The sequence below is a fragment of the Delphinapterus leucas genome, chromosome 1, assembly GCF_059928025.1.
Source record: "Delphinapterus leucas isolate spDelLeu-1000000601 "Yukka" chromosome 1, BTC_Dleu_Yukka2, whole genome shotgun sequence".
Lineage (NCBI taxonomy): Eukaryota > Metazoa > Chordata > Mammalia > Artiodactyla > Monodontidae > Delphinapterus > Delphinapterus leucas.
This window is the reverse complement of record NC_143129.1, coordinates 14,700,913-14,719,302: the sequence shown is the minus strand read 5'-3', so window position 1 is coordinate 14,719,302 and position 18,390 is coordinate 14,700,913. Positions and strand designations below refer to the sequence as shown.

The 18,390-nt window shown below is 37.0% G+C and overlaps 1 protein-coding gene across 1 annotated transcript in view; it reads left to right on the top strand.

The window, feature by feature from the left end:
- Positions 1-17,299, top strand: part of CDC73 (cell division cycle 73) — a 95,620-nt gene extending 78,321 nt beyond the window's left edge. The window contains exons 16-17 of the mRNA XM_022579200.3: positions 4,640-4,781; positions 5,700-17,299. Coding sequence (XP_022434908.1) covers positions 4,640-4,781; positions 5,700-5,736 — 179 coding nt within the window. The 3' untranslated portion in view covers positions 5,737-17,299. The remainder of the gene's footprint in view (positions 1-4,639; positions 4,782-5,699) is intronic.
- Positions 17,300-18,390: the final 1,091 nt, after the last annotated feature.

Sequence of the window (18,390 nt, the reverse complement as noted above, 5' to 3'; positions counted from 1 at the left end):
ATTGTTGTTTTGTTCAGATTGTTAGTCTTCAGAAATTTAGATAAGAACTTAGAGATTTTTTAAAAAGTTAACAATAATAAATTTCTTCCAAGAAGTATTCTTTCTCTTCAACTTTCCTTCTTTACTTACCAGCATTTACAATGAAAGTACTCTTGCCCCTTGCATCATAAAGGGAAACAAAACCCTTTCCTCTTACCTCACCTTTTCTTCTAGCTGGCTCTCCTTTCCTTTTACAGCCAAGCCTTTGAAAGAATTGTCTCTACTCACTCACTTTCTGTTTGATTCTCAGGCTACTGTAGTTGTGCTCTCTTGCTTGCCCACTAAACTGTTCCCGCCAGACTCACCAGTGACCCAAATATTGTATACTTTTGATCTCCTTATCAGAATTTTACTCTCGATCCATTTCCTCCTTTTTAAATGTTCTTTTCTGAGGGCTTGTTACATTTTCTCAGACACTAGCTGCTCTTCCTCTGGCTTTCAGTGACATATTTGTGTTCCCGCTTCTCCTATAATTACACATACTCTCTCAAGGAGATGTGATAGCTTTCAGTTACCATCTGTATCCTCTGTTTATAAAAGTTATGTCTCTGGCTTGATATTCTGGGTCTGCCTATCTCGCTGATGACCAGGTGACTCCTTGTGAAGTCCCATCGGTGTATCAGGACTCAACCTGTTCCAAGCGGAATCTATTGTCTTATACCCTCTGTCATCCCCAAGCTGTTCTTTGCCTCAGTTTTTTTTTTAGTAATTTGCCTAAGCCAGATATTTAGAAATATGTTATCTCTTAGCTTTTAGCTTGTCTCCTTGCATTTAACTCTTTACTCTTCTAGCTCCTCACCTTTCCCCCATAACCCACATAGAAAATGATAATCTCTATATAGCATAGGAGTAAATTGAGGGTACTTGGTAAAAAAAATTATATTTTCTTCATATTGCACAGTAAGAAAATACAAAGGTTTAGAAAAGATTTTAAATATTGGATTGTATAAAATTTCCAAATAAAATCTTTTCAAAATTATGAGAGATTTGAGCTTGTAACCGGATATAGCTTTTAAAAAATATTATTATTTTTTAAAAATTTATTTACTTATTTATTTTTGGTTGCATGGAGTCTTCATTGCTGCACGTGGGCTTTCTCTTGTTGTGACGAGCGGGGGCTGCTCTTCATTGTGGTGCGCAGGCTTCTCATTGTGGTGGCTTCTTTTGTTGTGGAGCACCGGCTCTAGGCATGCGGGCTCAGTAGTTGTGGCATGCGGGCTCTAGAGCGCAGGCTCAGTAGTTGTGGCGCACGGGCTTAGCTGCTCCGCGGCATGCGGGGTCTTTCTGGACCAGAGCTTGACCGTGTCCCCTGCACTGGCAGGCGGATTCTTAACCACTGCGCCACCAGGGAATTCCCCAAAATATTATTTCTCATGCTTGAAATGGTTACATACATTTGTTGATCAAGATTTTTAAATGATGATTTCTTCAAATTTTTGAGTTAATCATTGTGAAAACTTTTTCATTTAATCTTCTGTATTATGTTGTCCCTTTGTCATTTGACATGCCATCATTTATCTACCGAAATACTATTTAAGAGCACCTTTCTATTTCTTTTCTTTCTTTGTTCCTGCAAAAAAGCCTTGACAACATTCATGCAGTTTGCAAAAAATGAACAGTTCTGAATTGTGTGAAGTATTTTGCTTTAGTGTTCATTGTTTCCCCAGATAACTGGCTTCTTACAAGAAGAACTTTGTTTCCTCTATTTTTGCTGAGGCTTAAAAATTATGTCTTTTATGAGTAAGAAACACTGGACTTACTGGAATTCCTCCAGGGAATTCCCTAGACTGGCGGCTGAGTTCTTGCTGGGGTTGGTTACACCTGCACTGCCCAAAACAGAAGCCACCAGCCACATTTGGCTGGTCCAAATTGAAATGTTCTGTCAGTGTAAAATATACACCAGATCTCAGAGACTTATACAGGACAAAAATAAAATATCTCATCAATAATTTTATATTGATTACATGGTAAAATACATTTTAGATAAACTAGCTTAAATAAAACCTTAAAATTAAAAAAAAAGATGTTTTATGGTATCTTGGTGTAAGTTTGCTTGCCACCATTGCTTCATGCTAATAACATACTTTGTATGATGAGAGAAACCATATGTTTCCTCATTTGTGACTTAACCTTTTTGGACTCTGATATTGTTTTAATTTAAAAAGTTGTGTATTCTATTGGAAAAATAAATACTGTGTAAACTAAATCTACTGAAATTAGTAAAGGGGGTTATAGGCATTTATATAAGGCTTTATTATTTATTTTAAATTAATTAGTTAATTAATTTTGGCTACATTGGGTCTTCATTGCGGTGCGCGGGCTTCTCATTGAGGTGGCTTCTCTTGTTGCGGAGCACAGGCTCTAGGTGCACAGGCTTCAGTAGTTGTGGCACGTGGGCTCAGTAGTTGTGAGTCATGGGCTGTAGAGCACAGACTCAGTAGTTGTGGCACACAGGCTTAGTTGCTCCACAGCACGTGGGATCTTTCCGCACCAGGGCTTGAACCCATGTCCCCTGCATTGGCAGGTGGATTCTTAACCACTGTACCACCAGGGAAGCCCTATATAAGGCTTTAGATAAATCATTTTAAAATTTATAACTCATGTATTTTTAAGAATGATTTTTAAAGCAAATCATACTGAGAACATTAGAAAAGAGAAACATGTAGTAAGCACAATAGAGAGTATTCAAATATTGACTTCATTTAATTTAAAAGTTTAAAGAAACTTAAAAAATATTTTTTACACATATAAATAATAATTATTTTGAAAGTGAGTTTTCTGAATCCATAACGGATAGTCCCTTTAAATGAATTGGTTTAAATTGATTAATTTGAATTAAATTCAAAATAAATGTGCTCAATGAGGAGACCTTTATTTATGAAAGCAAATAATTTAGAAGTAATATTTATGTGTTTTTTGGGGGCACAAATGGTTTATTTTGTATTTCCATCAAGGAATTAGACCTTGATTAGTTAACATCAAAAGCCAGTAAGTCTGCAAGCAGTATGGAACAAGCAATCTATAAATCAGCTACTTAAAAAAATTAACAGTCAATCATTTTCTCTTTAGAAACTCCTAATAGTAGATGATAATGGTGATAGTAATGATCATATCTTATATGTTAGAAAAAAAGTAAAAAATGGAAAGAAAAGGTAAACATTTTCCACGTACACAAGTAAAACTAACACTCCACTGATGATAAACTGATTGCAAATACAATAATAAACTGGTGAGGATGGTCCAGCAGGACGATCAAGGAAGAAGATTCAAAGTCAGTGTTTATGGTCACCTTTTAACGTTTGGCAGCAGACACTTGTTGGGAAGTTTAGTCCTAGAGTCTTTAATCTCCCCAGCAACCAGAGATAGCGTTTGAAAACGAAAATCAGATAATTTCACCTCCTTGCTCCAAACTATCTAGTGGTTTACTATCACATTTGGAATAAAATTCAGATTTCTTATCATAGCTGAATAGGTTCTGCATATAGGACATTGCCTACAAAAGTTGTTCTTGTTTGTAGGGCATTCCAAGCTTGCTTCTAAGGGCCTTTGTATCAGCTGTTCCGCCCCACAAAAGTTGTTCTTGTTTGTAGGGCATTCCAAGCTTGCTTCTAAGGGCCTTTGTATCAGCTGTTCCCTCTGCCTGAAATCCTCCTCTTCTAGATCTTTGCTAGACTCTCTTTTTATATCATGCAAATATCTACTTCCAGATAACCTTCTCCAGAGACCTTCCAGTTGTTTCTTCTTCCTTTTTCATTTTTCACCAAGTTCCGTTAGTTCTCACTTGCTAATTATCTCTTGAATCTTTCTTGTCATATGTGTGTCTTCTCCCCAGTAGAGCAAATCTCTCCTCTAGATTACTATGCTGTATCATCAGTCTCTGCTATACACTCTGCAGTGAATCCCTACATCTCTTAGGTAAAAGTCCGAACTCCTGAATATGGCCTACAAGGCCAGCATTGCTCTGAACTTCTATGGTCTTAGCTTTTATTCATTCCCTGTGTTATTTTTTTTTCCCCTACCTTACTTTGCATGATGCAATTTTGTTAAATTTCTTTAGTTCCTAGACTAAACCTTTTTCTCTTTGAGCATGTTCTTTTTGTTAACTGGATCACTTTTCTGTGTAATTCTGTGTAATTCTTACTCCACCCTGCCTATGTGTAATTCTTACTCCACCCTGCCTATCTAAGCCTTTTCTGAATCCCACGATGTGGGAAAGGTACTATTCTCTTGTGTTCCTATGATATTCTACTACCTTTATCATACTGTATGTGAGTAGTCTTTTTCTTCTTCTTAGCCTTCACTGGATCATATGCATTTTATTTTACCTCATTTTTTATTTCAGTCCCCAGTGGCTGGCATGTATAAGCCTCAGTAAATTTTTGTTGAATTGAATGTTTTGGGAGATACTACAGTGCTCAGCCTCTTATTTCAAAGATCACTTTGGTTATAATACAGTTTTGGTTGGTGGAAGAAAGGTTGACTTTTTTTTTTAAGTTTTTTTGATTAATGTCTGTGTTTGGGTATTTTTATTCTTTTATAAAATATTTTTATAATTTTGGTTGCAGTTTGAATAAAGAGTATTAATTCTCCCCCCCTGTAGTTAAAGCCTTCCATCTCAAATATGATGAAGTTCGTCTGGATCCAAACGTTCAGAAATGGGATGTAACAGTATTAGAACTCAGCTATCACAAACGTCATCTGGATAGACCAGTTTTCTTACGATTCTGGGAAACCCTGGATAGGTAATCCTGATCCTAAAATGCACTTAACTTCTGCCTTATATTAGTAATTTTCCTGCCTCCTTATTGGATTTTAAGTTCCTTAAAGTTGTGAACCGTATCCCCCAAAGCCCCTTTAAGACATTGCCTAATTTGTTGTTGATCTAAAATAGATAATTAACCAATATCTTGGTTATACTGACTTGAACAAAGGGAGAAAGGGCTTATAGCTTGGTAGAAAGAGCACTAAATCTGAGTCAGAAGACCTAGATTTTAGTCTTGATTTTGTGATTCGGCTCGAATGAACCATGTGACTTTTCTGAACCTTGTTTTCTGTCTGTCCAGGGAACTTGGACTAAGTAAGTGATCCCTTAGTATTTTGCCAGCACCAAAAGGTCTCTGACTCTGGACTTGAGTTACGGGTAGCTGGCTGCTCATGAAAGGAGTTCAGTTTTTGAATATATCTTAATTACTAGTATAAATTGAGTTCTTAAAGACCTTTGCAATAATATCAGTTTTATAATTGGAAATTTAACAACAGCATGTGATCACAATACCACTGAATCTGTGGTTCTCGTTTCAGGTGCTCTGTAAAATCTGCAACTTTCTTTGTCTCTCACTGAATGTTATGGGTTTCCTCAAAGTCATAGGTGATTGAGTTAACCCAGTGGTTATAATTGATAATATATTAAAGAAAATCATTTATTATTCTAGCCAGAAGCTCTTAGATTATAGAAATTATTAAGAGGAATGTTTTTTCTGGCTTACTTCAGAAATCCTTATATTCCCAAAGGTTACAGTATCCATTTTTTAGAAAATAAAACATCCTATTCCAGTGTTGATTTTAAGTTTTAAAAAATGTCAACTTATTTTTACATGTAATATTCTAAAACTTCTAGAATTCTTATAATCATTATAACCTATTATAATATTATTTTTCAGGTACATGGTAAAGCACAAATCCCACTTGAGATTCTGAATTACTTGTTTTCCTGCTTTTCTGGAAATCTGGATTAAGAAGCATGGATACACCGTGATCTAGAGACTGGGACTCAAGCTTTATGAATTTATCAATGAAGAAGGTCACAGATCGATCTTTTATAAAACCTTATTTGATGATTTATGCTTCAAAGGGATGATGCCTGTCATATAAGCAAACTTTTTGGCTTACAACTATTTTTTTAATATTAGCCTTCTAGTCTGTAATGGAAATTGTATATTTTGATAGAATTTTTTTCTCCATTGGTTAAAGTAGCATTACTTAAAATTTGTTTCTTTAGAAAATAAATACAGGTTACAAAAGTGTGTATATGTAGAGGTTATAAGGCTCTCTAAGCCATCTTCTGATTTTTCATTGCTCTATAATTCCTTTTATTGAGAATACTGTGTTATGAATGGTATTAATTTTAGTCTCTGGAACTTCCAAAACCAAGCAAAGGGATGTGACTATTTTGAATGAATCAAAATGTCAGCCTGTATGTGTACTATATCTGTACTTTCTCTATTTAAAAAGGAATAATGAAAAATCAAGAACAATTCATCACCTTTGGTTGAACTGTTCGGCTTTTCAAGACTTCTTTACTTAAAATGAATACATTTAATGAATGTACATTCTTCTCACTGACTTTGGTAATTTTAAAACTTAGAATGATATATTTCTATCTGTGATATCTTTCCACTTGAAAAATCTCAAAACACAGATTAAAAACCTTATAGGCTATAGTACTTTTTATTTTGGGAGCCAGAGTGTGATTTGGGGGAAAGAAATGTATTAGTCCTACTGCAGTGTAACTCTGTCTTTTCTCATAAGTCCACCTTTTATTCTTTGTATGGTATAGGATTTTGAGTCTTCTGTTTCTAGGCATGTTCTTATCTTCCATTATCTTTAAATATTGATAAACTCTCCCAGACACCAAAGAACATATTTGCTTAATTAAGTGTCTGAACAGAAACAAGATAAAAACACTGGTATTTTTATGTGCGTATTCAATATCGTATAAAATATAAAACCTATATTTTAACTTAGTAAAATATTTTACTACTTCTGTACGTTAGACAGAGTGTTGCATCCAAGGTAAAACGAATGAGCTTTTTTCTTGAGTCTTGATCCACCTTTTATTATTAAAAGCAGCTTTTGGAACCTTTACTCCCCTAAAGAGTTTTTGCCACTAGAATTGTTGCTGATCATTCATCTTATGTCATTTCCCACCCCAGGAATCTCTCGTAGGTTAACATATTTTATGTATACATTTAGCTCTTTCTTATGTTAAGCTGACATTACCTAGCCTCATTTTGAAATTTAATGCTATCGTAAAAATGAGAAGCACTTAATATTTATTTTTTAAGTAACCAAAAAAGTCCATGCCAATAATGAACAGAAGAAGTATTTATTCATATGGAATTCACTAGGTTCCTGAGGAAGAAAGCAGTCAGCGTTTTAAATTATTAGATTTTAGGATATTTATAAGGTTTGAACAGACTCTGCCCCCCACCCCTTTCTTCCCTTCTCTGCATCCTCTCTTCTTGAAAAGAAAACTCAAATTTGTTCACATTAGAATTTCTCAGCATATAAATCTGTTTTCAAAATAAATTGTGTTGTATAAACTTTCTCCGTGATGAAATAGTCAAGGACTAGAATCTGTAATATTTTAATGTAAGATTACTTGTTAAGACTACTACAAGTGGACATGAACTACCTTTCTATAAAGATTTTTAGTATTTATACTTATGTATGAAATTTATAGAGTGTGGTTAAAATTGGGAACATCTACTTTAAACAGGGTTTATTTTTCTATCTTGAATTTGCCTTACGTGTATTCAGAGGCTCTGGAAATAACATTAGGAAAAGTACAAATATGCTGTTTCATGTATTTGAAAATCAAACCCTTAGTATGTACTTTTTGTTTTTTTGTTTTTTTTTTGACCTTCATTCCCTTAATTAGGTTCATGTAATTCATTTTATAGCAGTTAATTCTAAGGAAAAAAGCTTCCAGCCCATCACTCTTCATCCTCTCATGGCTCCAGGTCCTGTAGCGGCACCTGTCACAGTGCCTTGCACACAGTAGGCATTCAGTACATATTTATGTGCACGAATGAGTGATGGATTCTCAGTGTAACTGATTTATTACAAAAAAGTACTTTGACTCTACTTGGTCTTGGAGTTTAAAAATACAGAATTGTAATTGTAATTCCCTGTAGGGAATGAAGAGTCCTATGCAGATATTTTAATGGAAAGGAAGTATGCATTAGTAAGTTTGACTTACCCATAAGTAACTGGAGACACCCTTGTCTTGTCTCACCAGTAAAAGAAAGCGCCTTTTCTTCATTCGTAGGACACCTTTTCTGAGTCAGGCAACAGTAAGAAGCTTGTGGGTTTCAGTCAGCAGCTCTCAACCCTGACTGTACGTTAGAATCATTTGGGGGCCTTTAAAAAATTCCGTTGCCTGAATCCTGTTTCTGATTTAATTTGTATGGGATGAGACCTGTTCATCAGTATTTTTAAAAAGTTGTTCTTCAGGTATTTTATGTTGAGAAAGGATCGAAAATCACTGGCTCAATTTGTTACGAAAACAATGCCAGTATTAAATGTTGTGTCGTCTCCTCCTTTTTTTGTTTTTTTTTGTTTTTTTTCTTTTGTGGCCACCTTTTGCACTAGACCATCCCCATTATTGGTGGTATTGGCCTATAGTTACACAAGACAAATTCAAGTCTTATTTATTTAATATACGAATATTTTGCTGTTTAATATTTAAACAATGTTTAATATATTTCCTTATAAACTAGTATTATAGTTTATGGTTTGTTTCCCATGTGTCCATATCCTTTACTAACTTTTTTTTTAACAGCAGCGTGACAACAGTCCATACAGAAATAACTAATTCATAATGAGGAAAATTCATAATTAATTTTTAAGGTAGAAGGAAATAAAGTATTAATTTCTTATCTGCCATGCAGAATTAGACAAATAGAATTTGCTTATGAAAGGAAAGAGGCATACTTCTTAATTGGTCTACACAGAAAAGTAAAAGTAAATTATTCATTTAAATAAGATTCATTATCTAATAAACATTGAAGGAAATATTTTTCCTAAATAAAAAATTTTGTGACTCCTAAAAAAATTAAAGTGATGACATTGTTCTTTTTTGGAGGGTGGGGAGGGGGTATTTAGTTGCCATATTTCTTACTACATAACAATTTCATTTTATTGGTGTCAACAGTAGGAACAGTGATAAGATATACATATGTGGCCAGGAATAAAGTGCCACTTTGCCAGATAACTATTATATGAGTCTTAGTTGTCAAACTAATTCGTTCATAAAATTTTTTGAGACTAACAGTTTATAATATTACAAATGCAGCCATTACAAAAGCTGGTCAAAATTAAAGGAAACATGAAAAATAAATTTAATCACATTAGCCTTAATATTACGTGACTGAACTTTTATGATTCACTTGGATTTGATATTCAACTGATTAACCATGGTATATTAACTTTAGAAATAAAAAGGGGAGAAATGACTGAATTTGACATAAGAATTGCATTAGAAATTTTGAAATGCCATGTCCTATATGTTCTGGCCAACTCATTGCCACATTTGGATATATATTGACCCCAGCATGGTTTCTATATTCATATGTTGGAATAATAACCAAGGACAAATTAAAAATGTATAATAGATGTATAAAGAATTATATTTAGTAAATGCATAATAGGTAATAACACTTTCAGGTTATTGATCTGTTTGGTTTTTTATGTATTATTTTAGGTAGTGTTTATACGAGTATCTTGGGGGTTATAAATGCGTGCCATTTAAATGAGTAAAGCTAATGAAATAAAACCAGTTTTATTGCCAAAATTCAAAAAGTGGGGTGATACTATGTCAAATTTAAGTAAATGACCTATCTCTGAGAATTTCGTTTGCCATTGAATTCCATTTCTATCCACTTTAAATTTACTAAAAGCTACTTAACCTCCAAGTTTGATTAAAGTGCTTTAATATGTAATGCGGTTCATGTACATGGTGTAGGCACTAGAAGTGATTGTCTAGCCACCAATTTTATTATTTCTCAAGCAAAGTGGTTCTTGAGTAGAGTTTAAATTTGGGCGGTGTAACCTGATAAAGTGTTGTACTCATTCTGATTTAACATCAGTGGATTTTTAAGTCTCCGGTTTAATTGTGAATAAAGCATTTTGTGGTACTTTAATACTACCCTCCCCGCGCCCCCATGCCCCACCAGAAAAATCACATTCAGCCAAGAAGACAGAAACTGTACTGTGGGGTAGGATGGTGGATGATGAAAGTCTTTACATAAAATGATTCATCAGATTTTTCAGGCATAGTATTCCTCTGTTTCGGAAATAAATACAGTATATAAGTTTTCACTTTGAAAACTACTGAGTTAAGTACATTTATAGTCACCTTTTCTGTTAATGAGTTAAATAATACAGAGACTCGTAGTTCTTCATAAAGATAAGCTATGTGCTCGGCTGAACTTATAGCTTGGTTATGGTCACATTTCCTATATCCTTGTAATAGAATTAAGAGTGTATCCTGGTAAATTACATTATCTTTACAGTTTGAGCATCCTGATTTTAACATTTAATAGTTTCAAAACAAACTGTACTGCCACATAATCGAATCATTAGCAGCAGCAGCATAGTGGCGGTGCCAGTAATAATGTGTGAATCTTCTGCAGCAAAATTTCTTTAATGAAGAGTTTAATGGGCCATATTCGAACTTAATTTCCATCCAATTCATAAGTGCCCACTAAATATGTATTTTATTCTGCTCTCTGTTCCTTTGATCATCTGCTCTTGGGTGAGCTTTCACATAACTAAAATAGATATAGCCTGAGTTGTAAATGTTGAACTTTTTTAGGGCTTAAAGGTACTAGTATATAAATAACAGCACATTGCCAAATAAGCTTTTTTTTCTGTCATTTTCTAAAACACTTTTCCTATTATATTTGATTGTATAATGATCAGCATTTATGGTGGGTTAGAAGACTTTTCCTCTCAATTTTCTTAAATGACCATAAAAAACATTAAAAATAGCTCTGGAGAAGGCTGTGTTGTTGAGTCTGTCTCATCATTATTTGTAGATCCTTTGGCATAGAATTATTAATAGTTTATAATTCACCCTCATCTATAGAATGTTGATTTATATCACGTAACTGATGTCAGTAGGGCTGAGGCCATATGAAACAGAAGGCATCTGAGAGATTCTGTTTATCACATTTGGATATTTTAAAAGGGCTGTGCTTCATTTGCTATAAAAAAATCCAAATGGAAACACATTGGGTCATACAACATTCACTGTGATAAAATATGGTAATATATACTCACAGAAGAGCTGCCATCCTGCAGTTCACAGTGTTAAAGATGTAAATGTGGTAATGGCATCAATTTTCCTTTTTAAATTTGTTAAATAATATGAACATGTTTCTCTTTAAAATGGAATAATGTGAAGGTTTGTCAAGTCAGTGTTGATGGCTGGGGGAGATCAGATGAGCTTGTTCGTGCTCGTTCAGTTATTTTAGCACAGTTGGGCATCACTAATGTTTATGGTGTTTTTGATTTTAAAGAATTTGTATTCTTAGTTATGTATTTTTATTCCATAATACACCACTGAGTACAAAAAGGAAGAATAAGAGTTACTGATGATGAAATAAAATAAATTGAGGAGCATTAATGTAGTTTAAAGCAAGTTGATGTAGGAATTTGAGGAGAAAGAAGAAATTATTTGGGAACTCCCAAATATAGTAGGATTTGGGCAGCAATGTAGCCTTTTGGGGTTTCAGTCATAAATTTAAGTGAAACTAGGCAAAGACCTGTAAGGTGAGAGAAATATATATATATTCCCCCCCACCCCTCCAGCAGCATTTACCTGCAGGTGTAGAGAAAGCAAATAGTTAGATTTTTAACTTTTGATGGAAGTAGAAGCAGGCCAGGGAGTTGAAGATGCTCGCAAGGTGATGATTATTGGACCAGAACACGGGATCTAAGTAAGCCCTTCAAGGAATAAATGATGGAAAGGAGGTGGTGGATTGGGGAAAGTGGCACCGACCGTGAACTGAAACCTTTAGTGAAATGAGGCTAAAAGTGAGCCTGAAAGATGAGAAGGCCAGAGGATGGGATGTGTGAAATCAAGATTTCAGAGGTGACAGAATATTGATGAGAAAAAGTCAAGACCTTGGAAGAAGCCGAGATAGGAGGAGATCTTTGAGATAAAGAGTCAAGGATCTGTGAGGCAATGGTTATTAATGTGAGTGTTGAACTAATCTAGAATGACAACAAGAACTGGGGTGACAGGGAGGACAGCCACAGGCTAGGGACTCACGTTGATGGCTGCAAACAAAAACCTTGGCATTATATCAAGAGATCAGTGAATGTACATTTAGGTATTTTTTTGAGATTTAAAATAAAAAGGTATAGATCATTTCAACACCCCCTCCAAGTTGCTTTAAAAATGTTATGTATTTGTCCCATTAGCACAGATTATGAGAGCTTTGATGTTCCTAAGTGCAAATTCTGCCTGTGGCCTTCCTGCCTACTCTGAGACTTGTCTTCCCTCTTTGCTCCCCTGTGAGGCTAGTTCTTCTCCTAGCTTCTGGAGCCCAGCAATCCTGAGGATGGTAAAATCTTTGTTGGAAGACCTGAGCTCTGCCCTCTTCCGAGATCACCCCCTCCCCACCCCCTGAGGTGGTACTCGCAGCTCCCTACTAAGGGAGAGCACAGGGATCAGTTCCCAGACTGTATGCAGGGTGCTGGGAGAAGGAACCCCTGGGGATACTCGTGGTTGGAAGGGGTTTTTCATTCCTGAGGGGCTTTCATTGTTTTTATTCTATGGGAGCCTCTTTATTTCCTCAGTTTGCTTTGTTATGGATTTTGGATGAGGGTTCTTCGAATGATGTCGGCTTTCTTTTCCTACAATGAAGTGGTTCGATGCTCATTTGAGCCTAATCTAAATCTTGTCTGCTTGATATCTGTTTCTTTCCTCAGTTTCTTTGCTAGCATGAGGTTTTATGCCTTCTCTTGATATTATTGCAAGTTTTTCCTCCTTCCTCACTCTCCCACCAAATCTTTAGTTAAGTATGATCCAGCTGTGATCCTGCTTTACTTGATTGTCTCTACCCAGAAGTGACCCTACCTCTTCTTGATAGAGGAAGCAGAAGCCACGAACTTCCGGGACTGTATCTCACAAACAGGTGTGCACAATAATAAGCATTCTTTTTTTTCTTCCCTCCTGTCAACGATGGTTTAAACGTCCTGCCCCCCATCAGGGAAACTGTCCATTCATACGTGTTCTCCTACAACCTCCCCCAGTGTCGTGAGTTTTGCGTTCTTACTGTTTACTCCCTAGCTTGCATCTTCATCCTGTCACCTTGTACTTACCCCTTGCCACCCACGTTTAAACTTGGTTGCACCTTTCATCTTCAACGTGAATGCGGTTCTAGGGGTATGGCTTGAAGATGTGAGAGCCTCGCTCTCAGAGTTCCCTGGACTTGGAAAGTGGTGTAGTCCACAAGGGTGGCACCAGGCAGACTCCACTCCCAAGTCCCTGCTGGGCTGCTGCGTGGCAGACTCACTTCCGTGTCTTCCTGCGAGGCTGGGAGGAGGAGGTTCTTGTAGACGGAGGAAATGAGTTGGAGGAGACTGACCTCCTGCCTCTGCTGGGGGCTGACAGTTTGCTGGCTAACCCCGCATCAGCCCATGGAAGCCCAGGTCACTGGCTTCTATTGCTCACAGGTTTACGGCACTGAGAGTATCCCAGTTTGACTTATGCCGAAGGGTGAATGAGTTGACAAAGGAAAATAGTCTACATAAAACTTAAGTAGCCGGTATCTAGAGAGAAAGAACCCTCAGAAATGGGTAGTGGTAAAAAAGAATTGCTGTAGAGATCAAGGACAACTTTAATTTTGAAAAAGCACGTGAGGAAATTGGTGTAAGATAAACTTTCCAGAAATTAAAAACCTGACACACTGAAGTGTGGTAGGAGAGAGGGAAATGGCCCCTATCAAGGAACAGATTAGTGGCCTGGAGTATGTGTCATAGTCATTATTTATCTTTAGAAAAGCAAAACCCAAAGATATGGAGATGGTAGCAAAAATGAAAGCAACTCGAAGACAAGTTTAGGATATTTAATGTGAAGAACCATAGGGGAAAAAATGGAAACAGACTCAGGAAGGCACACTCACTAAATACTAGGGAAAAACTTCACTAGTTTGAAAGGGCTCATACTATGTAGGTTCCAGGCAACATCGGGGGGTAAAAAAAGACACTTGGCAGACGTTTTGGTCAAATATTTATTATCTACTTCGTGCCAGTGACAAGCATGGTTTTAGTCACAGGGAATACAGGATGAGCAAAGCATTGGGTCATCCCTCAGTGAATGGGATGAGATGGACGGGAATAAGTGATACAGGAAAAAAAAAAAATGAAGCAAAGTAGAGTGACTAGGCCGTGTTGGGATAATCCTGTACAGGCAGGATTTGCTATTTATGCAAGTGGTCAGAGACGTCTCAGGAAAGGTAACATGGGAGCAGCAACCTGAAGGAAACAAGGGAGTTGGCCTTGTTAATATCTGGGGAGAAACACTCCAGACAGGGAACAGGAAAACCCTGCGGTAGTGTCCTGCGTGCTCTTTCAAGGGGAGATGAGGCATCGAGCACGGTCAGAGATGAGGGGGCCCGCAGCAGCAGGCAGAGCTGAGAGGGCGCTGGAGGCAGGTGTGAGGCCTTTGACACACACGGGAGACCTGGAGCGTTTTGGGGCAGAGGAGGGACACCAGGTGAATTACGTGTTAAGAGCGTCTCTCTGCTCTTGGAGAATAGACTGTGTATGCAGTAGAGGCAGAGGCGGGGAGACCAGATCACTGGATATTGCGGGAATTGAGATAAGAAATGACAAGGGCTTCGAGCAGTGTGGTATCAGTGGAGGAGCGACAAGCGGTCAAATTCTGGGAATATTTTGAAAGTAGATGGTTGGGTATGGTGTGTGATAGTTATAGAGGCAACAAGTTCGCTTGCTTGTTTGGTTCTGCCTGCGTAGCTGGAAAGCACGGAGCTCCTGCTTCCTGTAACAGGATTGTGTGAGGGTCCCGTTGGGGGGCGGCAGCAGTTAAGCTGTAGGGAATCGGGCTTAACTGGGATGTTGACTTTGGGAATGCTGGTCAGACAGGCTGGAGAAGGTACTCAAATTCTTGAATTCCAGGGTAAAGAGAGGAATTTATAAAGGAAAAAAAGGGAGAAGGGAAATCACATCTCCAGGCTTTAGAGAATGACTACAGCTAAGAATCCCTTTCCCAAATAAGATTGTTTACCTTGAGGATCCACAGAATGTTTCTCCCCAGTGACCTGGGTTGAGGAAAATGCACCAAGAACTTTAAACAAAGACCTGTGTTCTGTGATAGTGAATTTGTAACGGGTGAAGTAAGTACAGTACAGCAGTCAAATAAATGCTAAATAAACATGGGTTGACTTGAAGCTTTGTAATACTTATTTAGATTTCTTAGAATGAGAGTGAAGTTTAGCTAATAATTATCTATCATTTGATTCTGCAAATTTAAGCAACATATGGGAAGTGGAAAATAAGTAAACATATAACTCGTGGGTTTGGGAAAATCCTAATGTCAAGAAGAGATGCTCCCGTATCCTTAAGGATGGAATTAATAGGATATCTTCTCTCCACAGAAAGACAGAAATCTAAGAAGAAATTTTAGAAGGAGTTTGAGTTTTGCCTGGTTTTCTTACTTCCAAACTCCTCAGGACTTGGCTGTTCTCATGTCTGTGAATTGTAGGCAAATCATAGCAGAGTGAACACCCACCTCTCCCTCCATCAACTATCAAGCAGGCCTTGGAGAAGAGGAGGTGCGAACTGGCACGTCTTCACTTTTCTTTTTTTTTTTTTTTACATCTTTATTGGAGTATAATTGCTTTACAATGGTATGTTAGTTTCTGCTTTATAACAAAGTGAATCAGATGTTCCCATATCTCTTCCCTCTTGCGTTTCCCTCCTTCCCACCCTCCCTATCTACCCTCTAGGTGGTCACAAAGCACCGAGCTGATCTCCCTGGGCTATGCGGCTGCTTCCCACTAGCTATCTACCTTACGTTTTGTAGTGTATATAGGTCCATGCCTCTCGCTTTGTCACAGCTTACACTTCCCCCTCCCCATATCCTCAAGTCCATTCTCTAGTACGTCTGTGTCTTTATTCCTGTCTTACCCCTAGGTTCTGCATGACATTTTTTTCCCTTAAATTCCATATACATGTGTTAGCATACGGTATTTGTCTTTCTCTTTCTGACTTACCCCACTCTGTATGACAGACTCTAGGTCCATCCACCTCATTACAAATAGCTCAATTTCGTTTCTTTTTATGGCTGAGTAATATTCCATTGTATATATGTGCCACATCTTTTTTATCCATTCATCCGATGATGGACACTTAGGTTGTTTCCATCTCCGGGCTATAGTAAATAGAGCTGCAATGAACATTGTGGTACATGGCTATTTTTGAATTATGCTTTTCTCAGAGTATATGCCCAGTAGTGGGACTGCTGGGTCATATGGTAGTTCTATTTGTAGTTTTTTAAGGAACCTCCATACTGTTCTCCACAGTGGCTGTATCAATTTACATTCCCACCAACAGTACAAGAGGGTTCCCTTTTCTCCACACCCTCTCCAGCATTTACTGTTACTAGATTTTTTGATGATGGCCATTCTGACTGGTGTTAGATGATATCTCATTGTAGTTTTGATTTGCATTTCTCTAATGATTAATGATGTTGAGCATTCTTTCATGTGTTTGTTGGCAGTCTGTATATCTTCTTTGGAGAAATGTCTATTTAAGTCTTCTGCCCAATTTTGGATTGGGTTGTTTGTTTTTTGTTATTGAGCTGCATGAGCTGCTTATAAAATTTGAAGATTAATCCTTTGTCAGTTGCTTCATTTGCAAATATTTTCTCCCATTCTGAGGGTTGTCTTTTGGTCTTATTTATGGTTTCCTTTGCTGTGCAAAAGCTTTGAAGTTTCATTAGGTCCCATTTGTTTATTTTTGTTTTTATTTCCATTTCTCTAGGAGGTGGGTCAAAAAGGATCTTGCTGTGATTTATGTCACAGAGTGTTCTGCCTATGTTTTCCTCTAAGAGTTTGATAGTTTCTGGCCTTACATTTAGGTCTTTAATCCATTTTGAGCTTATTTTTGTGTATGGTGTTAGGGAGTGATCTAATCTCATACTTTTACATGTACCTGTCCAGTTTTCCCAGCACCACTTATTGAAGAGGCTGTCCTTTCTCCACTGTACATTCCTGCCTCCCTTATCAAAGATAAGGTGACCATATGTGCATGGGTTTATCTCTGGGCTTTCTATCCTGTTCCATTGATCTATCTTTCTGGTTTTGTGCCACTACCATACTGTCTGATTACTGTAGCTTTGTAGTATAGTCTGAAGTCACGGAGCCTGATTCCTCCAGCTCCGTTTTTTGTTCTCAAGATTGCTTTAGCTATTCGGGGTCTTTTGTGTTTCCATACAAATTGTGAAATTTTTTGTTCTAGTTCTGTGAAAAATGCCAGTGGTAGTTTGATAGGGATTGCATTGAATTTGTAGATTGCTTTGGGTAGTAGAGTAATTTTCACAATGTTGATTCTTCCAATCCAAAAACATGGTATATCTCTCCATCTATTTGTATCATCTTTAATTTCTTTCATCAGTGTCTTATAATTTACTGCATACAGGTCTTTTGTCTCCTTAGGTAGGTTTATTCCTAGGTATTTTATTCTTTTTGTTGCAATGGTAAATGGGAGTGTTTTCTTGTTTTCACTTTCAGATTTTTCATCATTAGTGTATAGGAATGCCAGAGATTTCTGTGCATTAATTTTGTATCCTGCTACTTTACCAATATCACTGATTAGCTCTAGTAGTTTTCTGGTACCATCTTTAGGATTCTCTATGTATAGTATCATGTCATCTGCAAACAGTGGCAGCTTTACTTCTTCTTTTCTGATTTGGATTCCTATTATTTCCTTTTCTTCTCTGCTTGCTGTGGCTAAAACTTCCAAAACTATGTTGAATAAGAGTGGTGAAAGTGGGCAACCTTGTCTTGTTTCTGATCTTAGTGGAAATGCTTTCAGTTTTTCACCATTCAGGACAATGTTGGCTGTGGGTTTGTCATATATGGCCTTTATCATGTTGCAGAAAGTTCCCTCTATGCCTACTTTCTGGAGGGTGTTTATCATAAATGGGTGTTGAATTTTGTCAAAAGCTTTCTCTGCATCTATTGAGATGATCATATGGTTTTTCTCCTTCAGTTTGTTAATATGGTGTATCACGTTGATTGATTTGCGTATATTGAAGAAGCCTTGCATTCCTGGAATAAATCCCACTTGATCATGGTGTATGATCCGTTTAATGTGCTGTTGGGTTCTGTTTGCTAGTATTTTGTTGAGGATTTTTGCATCTATGTTCATCGTGATATTGGCCTGTAGTTTTCTTTCTTTGTGACATCCTTGTCTGGTTTTGGTATCAGGGTGATGGTGGCCTCGTAGAATGAGTTTGGGAGTGTTCCTCCCTCTGCTATATTTTGGAAGAGTTTGAGAAAGATAGGTGTTAGCTCTTCTCTCAATGTTTGATAG